We start from the raw sequence: 17,041 nt of genomic DNA, 5'->3' as shown, positions 1-17,041 counted from the left end.
TACACTACCAGAACATATTTTTATTAAACCTGTTATTAGATTCAGATTTGATTGGCATCTATCTATCTATCTATCTATCTATCTATCTATCTATCTATCTATCTATCTATCTATCTATCTATCTATCTATCTATCTATCTATCTATCTATCTATCTATCTATCCATGTTCACATGTATTTATGAGCCTACTTGTTTAGACTAAATTCACGTGAGATTCTAATTCTTATAAGAATATAATGCTGAAAGACGTACAAACATCCTGATTATAATTATAATTATGAACTCTTAAGATTTCCCGTCTTCTATTTTAAGAACTCTGGGTTTAGGACACGGTCAATACGTTTACATTCATCCAAATAATCTGTTAGTAGTTGGACTGATTGTGCAACTGGACAGATAGCGGATTGAAAATCCTTCAAAAACACCTCAATCAATCGGACCGAGCTCAGTCCAAATTAAATTTTGATTTGAAATAATCACGTAAATAGATGAAAAATAGTCAGGTAAATGCTGGAATCTGATTATTTTAGTAGACAGATTTGAAAATATCTCGCCCCGGCGCATTGCAGTAGTGTGAATGTAAATGAATATTGGAATCAGATAGCAATGTTTAGGTTAAATATAAAGAGTGCTCTCAGAATCTGCAATCAGACTGAAATCATTTCGATGCCATAATTATGCCGCAGATAGACGTATGTAAACATACCTAGTGTGACTACTTCTATACACTAAAGTGATGCAGATTAAAGTGTAGTTCCACTATAAATGTTAAATACAGATTACAGCTGCCATGTTCAAACAAGTTTGAGATTATGTAACTTACTAATGTTGTGTAAAGTGAAAACAGGAAGTTTCAGAAAAGAAAGAAAGGATGGAAGGAAGGAAGGAAGATAGAAAGAAAGAAAGAAAGAAAGAAAGAAAGAAAGAAAGAAAGAAAGAAAGAAAGAAAGAAAGAAAGAAAGACTAGGAAACAGTGAGACACAAAACATGTGTAGGCTGATCGACGCTGGTATACGTTTGATCTTTTACTGAACTGTTCCTTTAATTCACTGCCATCTGTAAGCAAGGGTTTATTCATAGACGAGACATTTGGATATTTTATTACAGATGCTGTACATCCCAGTAGAGCTAATGATACCAGAGTCTTTGCTCTATGGCCTATAAAAGTTCTTAAAATGGACAAGAGGGAAGAACAAAGAAATAGCTATATACATATATACATATGTGTGTGTGTGTGTGTCCGTCCTTGACGTCATTGCTGTAATGGTGCTCTTGGTGGGTGGTTGATGAAGATTAGCTGCTGTAGTAAGGCTCTAACAATCCTAACACAATCCTAACATTAACATCTGACGCCAAACATATTTTCCTGAAGGTGGTCTGCCTTTAATTGGCTTGTGGTGACATTAATTGACATCTCCTTTATGAAGTGTTAATAACAGCTTGTTTACAGATGTTGAGGGTAAAGTTTGATTGCATGCAATGTGCTCTGTGTGGGTAATGTATATGTGTAAGAGAAAGAGAGAGGGGAAGAGAGAGGGAGAGAGCGAGAGAGAAAACAAATTTGGTTCTATTTCAGAAGAATACTCCTGTACTTTTGCCACCTTTGTCTGAGAAGTGAAGAAACACTCTTAATTTACACTGTAGATCATTATACAGTGAAATCAACTGGAGATGAATATAACCGATATAACCGATACCGAAAAAGAAAAGGCTATGAGAGACATGAGGGAGAGGATTAGATTGAAGTGAAGAAGTGAGAAAGGGTGGGAAAGGGAGAAAATGAAAGAGATTGATCAGAGAGAGAGAGAGAGAGAGAGAGAGAGAGAGGTAAGTAGAAACTGAATGTGTTTTCGAATGTTTATTGAGTGTTATTTAAATGTTACTGCTAATTGTTAATAAAATAACTGAAATGAAATAAAATACATTGTTTGGTAGTTTATATGCTAATATCATTTCTAAGATTCTTTATTAAAGGTTCAACAATCGGATTTTATAGCACATCGCTGTTGAATTCTCGATTCTGGTTGGTCAAAAAGTGTTGCCTAATTTTCTATTCTGGAAAGTTCCGGTTGCGATGGCAAATCACAGGTAAGCATTAATGCACTCATTCTAATGCATGAATTGATTAATCATTGATATGATGAGATTTAGCACTTATGGAATGAGTCTCCAGTGTATGCGCTATCGAACAGCCAGAGATAAAGCTGTAAGGTTTTCAGGATGGAAGGCTTTTTCACAGTTCCTTGGTAACATGACATCATGTGTTGTTTTGTGGATATTCTACAGCATTAAATGCAACTTTAAACATACAAAAGCAGTGTGTCGGTCATTAATATAGTAAGAAATGCAATACTACTGTGATCAAAAATACGTTGTCTCTGCCTCATGACATTCCTCTACATAAAATATATCACCAGTTGTTTCATATCTTGCACAGCCAGGTTTTTAATACCTCTGTGTTTCAAAGACACTTTTCTTCATGCATAGTTTTCCAGAGTTGTGTATATATAAAATATGTAGATTGAAATAAAACACTGTCTTCATCAGCCTCATGCCATTCCACCACTGATTAGTTTCCTGTGCTCATGTGGTTAAGGTTCTGGGGTCTTGATCAAAATGTTGGGGTTCAAGCCTCAGCACTGCCAAGCTGTTGGGCAATTGAGCAAGGCCCTTAAACTTCTCTGCTCATAGCTGCCCCTGCACTCTGACCCCAACTTCCTCAGCTAGGATTTGTGAAAAAAATACATACCTTGCATTGCTAAAAGTATGTTTGTTTAACACGTCTATGTTTCAAAGACGCTTTTCTTAAGGTTTTTTCGAAATCTGTATATACTTGCACCCAAGATCAATGGAAAATTCACAGAATATCTTGGCCTTCCAGAACCTGTCTATAAAACACAAGGGCACAAGGGGAAGCTTATAGACATGAAATGTGTAGCAATTGGACTTAGTCTACTGCTTTTATGAAAGTTTGATGCGTTTCATTGAGGTAAAATGGTGTCAATTCTAGATCAGACAAGGACTGGTTCTGCTCTGTACCTTCAATTTTTCATGGCTGCTTTTAATCTGTGTATTAAACAACCTGCACATTACATAATAGTGGACTCATGAATCCTTTCTTATAGAGGTTTACTCGCTCTCTCATAGGGGTAACCAAGGGAATGGTACCAGCTGTGGTGCCATAAATCAATAGAAAATCAATAGCGGGGGGAGAGAGAGCGAGAGAGTGAAAGAGAATGACATTATTCACTTCAACACATCATGCTGCCTTCACGATTGCGGACAAAAACGATGAAGCATCTCGCCCTACAGCCAGTGCACACATACTCGATCACGGAGAGAGAGCCAGACAGCTGGGAGATAAGATCACTATAGCAGAGCAGGATATATATAATGGTCTAACTGAAGGATGAATGAAAGCTTACCATCGGTGGAGCAGCCGGTGGAGCCGTCACTGGAGCAATAGCGCATCTCAATCCTCTGCCTCCCAACCTCGAGCAGGTTCGGCTCGGCCACTCTCGCCCTACATGTGTAGCGAAATCGTTGCTCATAATGGCCTCCATTATCTGAGATGTTCACAGGGGTCCAAGGTGTCCATGGTGTAGTTTTCTTCAGATCAGGACAGGGAAGGGTATTACATGACTGGTATTCCTGTAAAAGAAAAAAAGAAATCTTGTGATTACTGTCAAGCACGATTTCGTAGTTTTGAGCAGTCTATGATGACCTTCATTTTTTTTTCATCTAAGACATAAAAGTTTATCGTAAACTTCTTTACTATGTAATATTTATAATCAACATGTCCAAGATGTATTTTGAGGGTTGACTGGTTTTGATGGCAACATTTAGTTTGAAGATCTAAACACGTTGCAACTTTTCTATGAATATATTGTCCCTAGTAGGCTAGGTAAAAACAGACATACCTGCCCTGAGTGTCTGCTTTTTAATATTTTATATATCACTAAAAAATTTGGTACAGAGTTAAAGAGTTCTGTCATCGACATGCTGGCTTCTAATACCCACAATGCCATTTGACTCCCTGCTGATCCTGGTGTCAATGGAATTTAGCACTTGCTTCATCTCTACCTAAAGACAACACTTTAGTCTGTTTAGCTCTCTCACCTTCTCAACTTCCAAACCTACAACTTTCATGCTTTTTAGCCGGACCAAGACTTTGGTGTAACGTGTGCCATATATCATGAGGTATATGTGTTCAACAACTTGGTGTCCAAAGTTTGCTGTTTCCATTACTTCTATATGTTGCAATAATTTGAAATAGTTCACAAGAAAAGAAACTCTCGCTCTTTTATTTTTAGGAGCTAACAATAAAAATCTGACCATTTCACCCCTGTTGTCTTATAACACACCACTAAAAAAAGGTCCCCTTTGTGAAATCAGTGTACAACCTCACACCCTCAAAGGAGTATCACAGATACAGCACCAACAAACACCCACAAAATATTAATACATTAATATAAATATATTCAACATATTTCAGGATTTCATTAGATGCTACATTAGCCTAATTATCATGCTTGCAATATGAAACCAAAGTGTAGCCTTCTAACATACACCGATCAGCCATAACATTATGGCCTAATATTGAGTTGGTCCCCCTTTTGCTGCCAAAACAGCCCTGACCCATCGAGGCATGGACTCCACTAGATCCCTGAAGATGTGCTGTGGTATCTGGCACCAAGATGTTAGCAGCAGATCTTTTAAGTTCTGTAAGTTGCTAGGTGAGGCCTCCATGGATTGGACATGTTTGACCAGCACATCCCACAGATGCTCGATTGGATTGAGATCTGGGGAAACTGGAGGCGAAGTCAACACCTCAAACTCGTTACTGTGCTTATCAAACCATTTCTGAACCATGTTTAGCTTTGTGGCATGGCGCATTATCCTGCTGCAAGAGTCCACAGCCATCAGGGAATACCGTTTCCATGAAAGCAATGCTTAGGTAGGGGGTGTGTATCAAAATAACATCCACATGGATGGCAGGACCCAAGGATTCCCAGCAGAACATTGCTTAAAGCATGACACTGCCTCCACCGGCTTGCCTTCTTCCCATAGTGCGTCTTGGTACCATGATCCCCAGGTAAGCGATGCACACGCACCCATGTGATTCATCAGATCAGACCACCTTCTTCCACTGCTCCATGGTTCAGTTTTGATGCTCACGTGCCCATTGTTGGCACTTTCATGGGCACCCTGACTGGTCTGCGGTTATGCAGCCCCATACGCAACAAACTGTGATGCACTGTGAATTCTGATACCTTCCTATCAGAACCAGCATTAACATCTTCAGCAATTTGAGCAACAGTAGCTCATCTGTTGGATCGGATCACACTGGCCACTTCTGATAGATACTGACCACTGCAGACCGGGAACACCCCACAAGAGCTGCAGTTTTGAAGATACTCTGATCCAGTCGACTAGCCATCACAATTAGGTCCTTGTCAAACTCCCTCAAATCCTTACTCTTGCCCATTTTTCCTGTTTCTAACACATCAACTTTGGGGACAAAATGTTCACTTGCTGCATAACTTGCTGCCCACCCACTAACAGGTGCCATGATGAGGAGATAATCAGTGTTATTCACTTCAGTAGCACTGTCAGTGCTCATAATATCATGGCTGATCGGTGTAAGTAGCATCACTGTGTAACATTAGCAAGAAAGAAAAAAGACGCCAAGCAACAATATGGTAAAACAAAAATGAAGCATTACATTTAAAAGCTGTCATTATAACGCAAACAATCTCTTGTACGATCAATAAGCTCGCTATTTAAGTGGTTACAATTCATTGTATCTCAGTAACCTTGGTAATATAATAAGTTAAACTGAGTAATAATAACAATAATAAAAATAATGCTGACAGTAAATGTACATTCATGTGGTCTGTGCTTAGCATCAATATCTATATCCTGTATCAAATTTTGTGAAAACAAAGCAAATTTCAGATCACTGGATTTTATGGAAACAATATTTTATAGCTAGCAGCACTGGCAAACGCAACATCTGCTGTGGTTTTTCAATCTTGCTCATGTCAGACAGTGCTGCTAGTGCCACTAGTTAGTGGTTTGACAGTTGCTTATGCAATATTTATGCTAATGTAGCATTACCTGTGAACTGTCTGGTAAAATCATAATAATAATGATAATAATAATAATAATAGACTTCTCCTGTATATATTCTGTTTCTGTCTAGTTTTTTTTTTGTCTGGTCTAAATACACAGACCAGCTCTGAAGTTTATCTGCAGTCTTGTTTTGAGCTGTCAAGAGAGTAAAAAAGAAAAGCGTGGCATGACAAATCCTACAAGTGATGCTATTGTGACGTTAGCACAAAGTAGATCAAAGGGGAAATGGACGCTGACCTCTGTGATGCGTTTTTTATAGAAATGTAGAAATCCATTATCTATAAAGATTTGCTGACTACAATGCCTTTTGTGTCATGTTCTAATAAAATACTCTGAAAAGGTGGAGTGGTGAGCTTCGGTCATTTTCCGTCCATTTATTTATTTCTGCTGCGTAGGCCCTTAGTAGCTGCCAGCCCTTTCCACAAAAAAAAAGATAAAAGTCATCTGCGTTCATCCATCAACCTGTCAAAAGGAGTATGTTGTCCTCTCTTCAAAAAAAGAGAAGAGGAAGAGAAGCTCAAGGTTAAAGGCCCTGCACAAATTTATGTTGAATTACAGTTGAGGAGAAATGATGTTTTTTCCACCCCACTGTTTTCAAGTCTTCTATCTCTGTAATCATCACTGCTCCTGAAGGAAAATTATATTTCGGCCCAAAAATCATATTTTCCTCCACGTTAGTGAGCTTTGGTAAAATGTGTCCCACCATCACTAGGGATGCAAGGTAGGTTCTCATCAAGACTCTTCTCTGTTTCGGCAGATATGACCTTCCCGTAGATGTCCAATCAGCTGGATGTCTTCAAACAATGGGTGAAGACCTGCCACTTCCTGAAATACTTAAACTAGTGCTTACTTCCTTTTTAGACTTATGGTCTGTGTCCTAGTGAACCAGTATTGATGCATTCATTGATGGAGGCTTCAAACCACTTTAGTATGTCACTCCGGATAAGGGCATCTGCCAAATGCCATAAAGGTAAATTGTAAATGTGCAAAATATGCTGAAAAGTCAGATTCTATGTGAAAACAGTTCATTACCAAAAATTTCCAAATTTCCAAAAAAGAACATGCAAAAACAAACCAATCAATCAACAAACCTTAATTCAAATGTGTACCACAAGATTGAATTGAGTAACATCAACCCAATTCTTTTTTCATACATCCAACAGAATTGGAGTGAGTATTTTCAAAACCTTGAATAAAATCATAAACTGAGTTCACACCCAAGTATTGCTAACTGGTTTTACAACTGCAGTATTCTATCCAGCATGTTTCACCTAAATTTAATTCTAGGGTTATAGATTGATATTTTATTTACAGTTCTGGCATTCAGCAGACACTCTTATCCAGACTGACTTACAATTTATCTCATTTTATACAATTGAGGGTTAAGGGCCTCGCTCAGGGGCCCAGCAGTAGAACCACTAAGCTACCACATCCCCAATATAGTTCCAATCAGCACCAACATCCTCATAAGATTTTATGCTTTAACTTGATTTCCGTTTACGCTATGTGAATTAATCGCGCTCACTCTACATTATTAAATTTAGTAATTGAGAAAAGTGGTTAAATTAAGATTAGTATAAACAATAAAATTGCATTTTGTTGGGATGCTTAATATTTTTTTATGTAAACTACATGTGGTATTTTTTCTGACCACTTATTCCTTTTTTCAGTGCAGAATAAGACTTTTACAAAACAAAACTTTTAGAAGAAGAGACTACAGTCTTGGAGTTGTATATTTATATGTCATTTTTGGTAAAACTCAAAAGATAAACACATCAATCAGTGGCAGCTGGTCAATAGGGGGCCGTGGGGTGCTGTCCCCTTAAAGTTAGCCAGAGAAGGAATGCTACTTTAAGATGTCAACAATAATTATATATTTTAATAATGAAATAAAATCATTTAGTCGTACCACTGTTAGTCATATTATCATTTATTTCAAATAAAAAAAATCAAAGGTGTGTGTGTGCAGGGCGCCGGACAAACGAGTGTGTATGTAGGTCAGTAAATGTTTGAAAAGCATGTGATTTGAGGCTGAGCTCTGATTGGCTTGTTTCTAATTGTCCTTGGGGCGCAGCACTCTGAGCCCGGAACCACTCCCACTTTTGTTGTTAGCAAATCAATATTGTTTTTATATATTTGGCCTCATGTGATTGGACCTTTCCCAATGAGTGTCATTACCACGCAGCCGATAATGGTTAACGGACAGGTACTGATTAATGTGGAAGCAAGTGAAATATCTCGAGATGAAAGAAAATTCAGTTATATCTTTACAAAAATACCCTTTCACAAGGCGTTCGGATGAAAAAAAGAATCAAGGAGCTTGGACCAGTTCAGCAGCAGTCAAGTGATGGCGGTCAAGCTTCCACTCTGTGCTTTTCCAACACTTCTTATTAAATGCTTTGTCCATGCTGTCAATGAACAAGAGCCTGGTGAATGAGATGACTGACTTTAACCAGAAGGTCATTGAGAAATTTGCAAGCCAGAAAGAAAGGAGAGCAAAATTTCTTTTCAAATAGTGCCACTGGGATGTGATTAGGCAACTTTCCAGTGTACATGTGTTTATTTTTTTTTAATGATTATCTTCATTACTGATAATAAACCCAAACTGAACTCAAATTCACTGATTCATAATACATTTATTGCATGCTTTAACAGTTGACTAGCAGCAATGGTACACAATCACCTGATAAATGGCTATTTACAGTCCTGCATTACTAACAGTTTGATTTGTACCCCCCCCCCCAAAAAAAAAAAATAAATAAAAAAATAATAATTTTGACACTCAATAACTTTTTCCATACACATCAAATGCTTAGCAACAGATAAATATGACATGTTTTTGGATTAAGTGGGAGGAAACCTGCGTACCCAGAAGAACCCCACATGGAAACATGCTTGCTAAAATGATGAGGAAAAATGTTGAGTTAAAGTTTTAGTTAAAGTGCATATCATATTTAACGTTAACTGATACCAGAGCATGACACTAATGAGGTAAATTAGCTTCTCTGGCAAATTTCAGCATGTCATTTCAAATCCTGATTAAAAAAAATAATAAAAAATCCAATGAAGAACACTCAAAGTAACAGATACACAGATTTGTTATGAATGCTTAAGAAGGCAGATGATGGGTCTTACAGACCAAAGTGTTATTGTGCTTGTGAGGATGTCGGGTAATGGGAAGTGTTGATTCACAGCATGAAAGCCAAAAGTGTTTACACATGGACTTGGCCAATAATTAGAGCCTTTTAATCAAAACCACATGGTGTGTCTGTAAAATGAACAAGCTCTAACTAGGCCACAAGCTGTTCATCTCTTTTTATAATGATGAATGCACAACAAGGCGTCACTAAAATGCTAACTTTTTTTTTTTATTTCGGTGCTTTAACAGCGTTTCCTTAGATGAAATCTCATTAAGGACATTTAAGGATATATATAGAGCCTCCCCGACAAAGCACGAGGCGAGAGGCACTCACTCACCCATTCATACACTACAGAAAATGTAGAGATACCGATCAGACTCAGAGGGAGGAAACTGGATTACCAGGAGGAAACCACCAAAGCACGGGGAGAACATGCACAGAGGGAAGAGACGGGAATCAAACCCCCAGCCCTGGAGGTGCCAGGCAAATGTAGTAGTACTAGTATTAGTAGTAGAAGCAGTAAATAAAGTTCTCCCTCAGTTCTCTTAAGAGACAAGTATACACTGTGCATGAAAAAATAGAAAAATCATCATCCTTTATCATCCAAGGTTAGTGTCTGTTGTGTGATTGGAATGAAACTGCTAGTGTTTGGGAAACGGCAGTTACTAAACCAGGTGAAAATATTCACTATATTTCCTTACACAATTCTCCTTGTTTGGCAGAATTCTGCCTCGGCAACAATGGGCTTTCCTAGACCGCTCCACTTCATTATCATTATATTAGGGGCCTATTTTAATGCACAAACCTTTTTATTATTTTTATTTCTTTATTTTTTTAAATACCAGTTAACCCTTTTAGAAATGATCTATTAAGTTGCCTCTTAATAAGACGTGTGTGTACATGTGAGACAAAGAAATCAGAAATAACTCGGTGTCATTATCCATGCATTGCTCTAACAGCTCTATTTCAGGATATGCACAGTATATTACACCGCTGCAAAACACTAAATTGGATTTAATTAGGAAATCGCCCCCTCTAATAATCCCCAACTGGGCCAATCATGCACACTACACAGCATGCTTTGAGCTGCTGATCCTCACTGAACTGATTTCACACCATCTGCGCTGTGTGTGAGGATCATAATGTGAGACATCAGGCGAATCCGATGCACAACAAGGGAATCAAATTCAGTGCTGTGACCATAATGATGAACACAATAAGGCAAGACGGCCATATTCTCCAATCCTTCACGATATCTTTCTCAGCACGGGTCAAAGGAAAATCTATTGCTCTCATTATACCGCTAATCCTTTACTATATCCTTTATGCTTACTCTAATCCTTTTTAAAAAAACGTTTATCACCATATCTCCAATCCTTGTTAATCCTTTCTATTCCAAGATTATCCAGAATATGAAAATACAGCCACATTTTCCAGTCCTAATCAATATCATTGACCTTGTTTACACCGCTCTTGTGTCTGGATTTTAACCTCACACTTGTTGGGGTCTCTAGATGTTGACGATCATGACTTTTTAACTCACCTAAACCCAGAGGACTGTTCCTGGAAGTCGATCACGAGAAGCAGATGCTCTTAGTCTGTTTAGTAAATGAGCCTGTAGCCGAGGCAAACACCATGGACTGCAGTTTATCCAGTGCAACCATATGTGCAAACTGCTACAGTAATATGTTATGTGTTGCTTGTGTACACCGGGTTCTGTATGGCAGACACAGACAGCATGGAGCATGAGCATCATATCATAATGAATGGGACCCTTCACGGTTGTTCACTGTGATTTGGGAAAATGGATGTATTGATACTTGTAGAACATCTGCTAAAATGTCTCCTAGGCCTCACAAGATGCATTGAGTGATTTGATTTAAATCTGTTTTAGATGTAGCTTGGGTGCATTTACACTTTTGTTATGCGGATGATGGAAATGCTAATGCTTCTTTCCACTCGTGCACTGGAAAGACTTCTGAAATGAATAGATTTGTTTATATGCCAGAATTTTTTTTATTATTATTATTATATTTTAATCTAGTATATTTGTTTTATGTATTAATATATATTTAGAAGGTGTACATGAACATTTAGTATATTTCTATTATCAGTATAAGTTTCATGTAGATTTTGCTACTGAGTAATTCCAACAATTTTGAACAATTTGTTCAGTCTACTGAACTGACTGAGAAACACAGATGATGAGCTAGAAAAGTTAAAATGCTTAAAGTTGCTAAACATTTCATGAGACAGTAACCCCAGGTCTTAAATCCAACAGTAAACAAGAACACCCACTGAAGAGTCAGTAATAGTTTTCTTCTGTGGGAGAGTCAGTTAATTTATTTTTTTTGCTGACACTGTAGAGTCAGTATGGTTTTTGAGACTGTAGAGTCAGTAATTTTTTTGATACTGTAGAGTCAATACAGTTTTTTGATACTGTAGAGTCAATACAGTTTTTTGATACTGTAGAGTCGGTACATTTTTTAACACTAAGGAGTCAATACGTTTTTTTGACACTGTAGAGTCAGTATGTTTTTGACACTGTAGAGTCAGTATATTTTTGACACTGTAGAGTCAGTATGTTTTTGACACTGTAGAGTCAGTATGTTTTTGACACTGTAGAGTCAGTATGTTTTTGACACTGTAGAGTCAGTATGTTTTTGACACTGTAGAGTTTTCTGCTATGACAGAGATAGTTAAGTTTATTGTCTTTTTTCCACAACATCTGTATAACTATAAACAGACACACAGTATGATTTGCTGTTTTTGAATAAAATTCAGGAAAATAAATGGTTCCAGATGGAGATCTTTGAAGATTGTCTCATTGTGAATTATTATTTGCTTTTACATATAGCAGAATGCATCCAACTTATCCAGTTCCATCCTCTTATTCTCCCTTTTCTCCCTTTCTTCTGCTTCCTTCTATACCCTTATTGTATAAATGTTAAGCCAGGAGAAGAATGAAGCTCAGTCGGCTAAAATTGCCCTGTGTTGTCGTATTGTGCTCTTGGACAGATAATGTAAATCCCAGTAGGAAGGAACACCTTCCATTCCTCCTCACCCACTCTGTTATTTATTTCACTGAGATTCCCCACTTGTACTTTTCCTAACTCACAGGGACGCTCACATGCTCCTACAAGCACACACACAAATCAAAACGGGCCACATTGCACCAATAAAATGTAAAGTAGCGTAACCCCATCCATTACCTCAGAGTCCTCTGAGTGTATCTGTTATCGCTGCCTCACCCGAGAGACCAGCCAACTCACTGTGAACCCGTGAGACAAATAAGCTCAATTACCAACTCTGGCAAGTGCACTGTGGCCCAAGCAAGACGATACACTCCTTCCATGATTTCCATGAAAGCTTACATCACACAGGAATGTGTCTGAATTCCCTGATGTGCAGAGATTATAATCTTCTCTCAAATTCAATTAACCAGTGTCCAAAACAACACACGATGCATAACTGTTAGAATTTTCTTTAATGCTTTGGCAAAATGAAGTGTGATTCTCAGTGTAAGTGCCCTGTTATTGCACTACTACATCACTACAAACACTGGACTGTGGAAATTCACTACTCCAGATTAAAAAAAAGAATTAAAAAAATTTTTTTTTGGAGAAGTCTGATCAAGTAATATTCACCAAGAAGAAATTGTAATGTAATTTAATGTAAAGGAAATTTAGTTGACTATAATGTTAGCTGATTAAAGACAACTGAATTTATTTCACTGTAATCTAATCTAAAGTCATTTAACCCAGCATAATCTATGGCAATTAAAGCTAATCTAATCTAATCTAATCTAATCTAATCTAATCTAATCTAATCTAATCTAATCTAATCTAATCTAATCTAATCTAATCTTATTCTTGTTCAAATGTAAACTAAATTAATTTAATCTACACTGAAGGAATCCAACCTTGTCTAATCTAAGGCAATCAAATACGATTTAATCTACTCTCATTTCATCAAATGTAATTGAATGCGAACTTAAATTAAACTTAAACTTTAACTTTAAACTTAAATTAACCTGATCTTTATTTACAAAATCTAATGCAAACAAACGTAATCTAATCAAATCCAATCTAACTTAATCTATGCCAATAAAATCTAATCCATTGTAATCCAATTTCATGAATCTGAATGTGATCCAATCTAACCAAACATATTCTAATATATTATTAACATATTCTAATCGAATCGAATCGAATCGAATCGAATCTAATGTATTCTGAGGCAATCAAGGTGATCTAATCCAATCTCGTCTCATCAAACATAATGAAATGTGATCTAAATTATTTTAATCTATACGGATCAAATTTAATCTAATGTAAACACACGTCATCCAATGCATTCTAATCTATGACAATACAATCTGATTCTTTGTAATTGAGTCGAATCTAGTCTAATCTAATCTGAACTAATCCTATATAACCGAATGTAATCTTGTTACTCAAATATAATCTAGACAAAAATTCACCTCCAGTGTACTTCAGTAGAAATTGTAGAAGTTTACAAAGTTTCCGGAAAAAAAAAAACCCCGATCATTTTGGAGCAGAAACTGTTTTATATTTCAAATGATATATATATATATATATATATATATATATATATATATATATATATATATATATATATATATATATATATATATATATGATGATGTAATGTCTGTTTATGTTTTTTTTAAAGCAAAATCTTTATTGCTCTGGCAACGCTTTGACACTGAAAAGAATAAATTCTTTGAGTTTATTGTATGAAGATACTCAGTGAAATGATCAGCCAGGCGTATTTTTTCCTGCTTTCTTGCAGGAGAGACGATAAGCAACTCCTGCAGTGATTCATGAGAAATGACAGACGACAAAACCTTTTCTATTGGACCCTCTTTTTACTAGGTGTCTAAATAAATCTGTATGTTGAACATCAAGAGTTGCAGGCAGAAGAGAAATTTCCCTGGTGCACTTTTAATCTTGTTAAACATTTCTTACTTACAGCTGAAAAAAAGGTAAAACAAAAACATTTTAAACAAAATATATATACACACACACACACACATATATATATATATATATATATATATATATATATATATATATATATATATATAACATTATAACATTATCATATAAATATATAACATTGCTGCTTTTGTTCATTCTACAATGCGTGAGGTTTCTGTGAGGAGATTTTTGGAAGGAGTCTCCAGTGTCAGTACTGTGTAAGGTTTTAAGGGGGGGGCAAACAAGGCAAATTAGGGCAAATTAGGTCGATCTGGTCCAGGCTCCTTGATTCTTTTCTTCATCCGAACGCCTTGTGAAAGGCTATTTTTTGTAAAGATACAACCGAATTTTCTTTCATCTCGAAATATTTTGCTTTCTTCCACATTAATCAGTACCTGCACGTTATCTGACAATCTGCTGAGTGGTATTGTGACTATGGTCCAATCACATGAGGCAAACAATATTGCTTCACTAACAACAAAAGTGGGGCCAGGAAAATTTGAAACAAACCAATCAGAGCTCAGCCTCAAGTCACATGCTTTTTAAAAGTTTACGTAACCACACACACACTCGTTTGTCCACAAACATGCACACACACACACACAAATGAGCAAAACACAGTTTTGATTTTTTTATTTTAAATAAATTATAATATAACTAACAGTTGAATAGTACGACTAAATTATTGTATTTCGTTATTAAAATAGCATTATTTTTAACGTATTAAAGTAGCATTCTTCTCTGGCTAACTTTAAGGGGGCAGCACCCCAGCGCCCCCTACTGACTGGCCACCACTGGTTGTTTATTTTCGTTTATACAACAGTTAGATCTTAGATAGTCGCTAGTTTGATCGGTCTTGCGGTGTTCTAAAAGTGCTTATATCTATTATATATCCACACTGGGTTTTCACTGCGTGTATCACTTCACTTGTGTGTGTTTGCCAGGTAAAATTTCACTTCTTAGTTCGAAGAGGTTGTTACAGTAGTGTTAACGGCACCATCAGCACACATGGTAAATGATACTTTTTCCGAAATTTTCAGATGAAGATGAAAAAAGGAAGAATATATGCCAATTTTTACCAGATGCACCTTTTTAACACTGATGTACAAATCAGTGTGAGCTAGATGAGATGATAAAGAACTGAATGTGGATTAGTCAGAATCTATTTCCTGTTTCAGAAGTAAACAGATCATGTGGCCATGGTGTGTCTGAAATGTTAGCTACTTAATATTCAATAACTCATTTTTATACGTATTGAGCTTTTAACAGTGGACATTGTTGCAAAGAGGCTTTACAGGAATGTAAAACCAGGAATCTATACTTCTGTAAAGATGCTTTGAGACAATGTCCATTGTTAAAAGCGCTATACAAATAAATCAGATTGAATTGAAAAATTGAATGTAAATATGAAATGAATGTGAATAGAAAAAAAGAAGTTGAAAGAATCACAAGTGCAACCAAAATCAAGTGTCTGATCTGCTTGGACTAGTAATTAGACTGTATAGTGATAAGTAAGTACACCCCAAATTTCTCTAGTGTACCCTAAAACTGACGGAATGAAGCGAAATGAATAAACATCATATAACAATGACCAATTAAATCAATTTCTGTTGATCCTCTCATGTCCAATAGTTGCAAGTGAAAACATGAAAAGTTAAGGGACTACTTCATAGAACCTGATTGATTTCTTTCACAGGGAGCATCTGTGAAATGAAGGATAAGACCTTTCTACCTCCATGCATATGCAATTAATGCTGGTTAATTAACACTACACACATTAATTCACAGCCAAACAGCAGGGTGGCATTTTCCTTATTAAATAAATCTTCCGTCAAATCCAGTCGGCTTGGCTGCTCCTCTTAAAACAATCAATTAAAAAACTTCATTCATTCTCAGAAGGAACATCTGGACTACTTTTAAAGACTCCCAGTGGTCATGGCTGTGGAAAAGAAGTGTCCCAGAAAGATGCAAGTTACAAACAGATGTTAAGCCCTCCCACTGACAATTAATTTCTGACATATCCAATATCTTGAGAGGGCAGCAGGTGGTTATGATAGCATTAATTTCTACCAGCACATGGCTCTTGAGATTACACAGATCACACATATATTTGGTCCCACCCACACAGACACACACACACACACACACACTTGGCAAGTTAATGCACAGATATCAATTAGCATGTTTTTCATATCTCTCTATGGTAAGGAATAAATCTGTCATAATGACCTTAAGCCAGAGATTACAGTAGTGAGGAAAAGCTCCCAAAGGTGACATCGAGAAGAAACTTTGTGAGGAACCAGATTCAAAAGGTCCTCTTCTAAGTGACACCTGATTATGAATCACTGCTTTTCTATTAATGTACATTAGCAGTAATTCTCTGGTTCAAGTTACTAATTATCTGTGTTTCACCTGTTACTCTACAAAACTTTAGCTCTATATGCTGTGGACATTAAAGCCTTTTTTCCTGCCGTCTAAATGTATCTATCTGTCTGATTTTTGCACGTCGATAACAATCTGTTTCTTTTCTCTTGGTAGCTCTTTTCCCATGGTGATAAAATAATAAAGGAATCTGGTTACAATGATATTTCCATATAAATCCTACAAACCTTCAACTGTTCACTCTAGAGATATGATACTAAGAGATGGATGGATAAATGGATGGATGGATAGATGCATGAATGGATGGATGGATGGATGCATGAATGGTTGAATGGATTTATGGATGGATGGATGAATGCATGCGCACATGAGTGGTTGGA

The 17,041-nt window shown here is 36.6% G+C and overlaps 1 protein-coding gene across 1 annotated transcript in view; it reads right to left on the bottom strand.

Annotated features, from left to right (window-relative positions):
* Positions 1-17,041, bottom strand: part of sema5a (sema domain, seven thrombospondin repeats (type 1 and type 1-like), transmembrane domain (TM) and short cytoplasmic domain, (semaphorin) 5A) — a 209,116-nt gene that overhangs the window by 43,567 nt on the left and 148,508 nt on the right. The window contains exon 17 of the mRNA XM_058376783.1: positions 3,427-3,652. Within this exon, the coding sequence (XP_058232766.1) occupies positions 3,427-3,652 (226 nt within the window). The remainder of the gene's footprint in view (positions 1-3,426; positions 3,653-17,041) is intronic.

Source organism: Hemibagrus wyckioides, linkage group LG23, assembly GCF_019097595.1.
Source record: "Hemibagrus wyckioides isolate EC202008001 linkage group LG23, SWU_Hwy_1.0, whole genome shotgun sequence".
NCBI classification, from domain to species: Eukaryota; Metazoa; Chordata; class Actinopteri; order Siluriformes; family Bagridae; genus Hemibagrus; species Hemibagrus wyckioides.
This window is presented reverse-complemented; position numbering and strand designations above follow the sequence as displayed.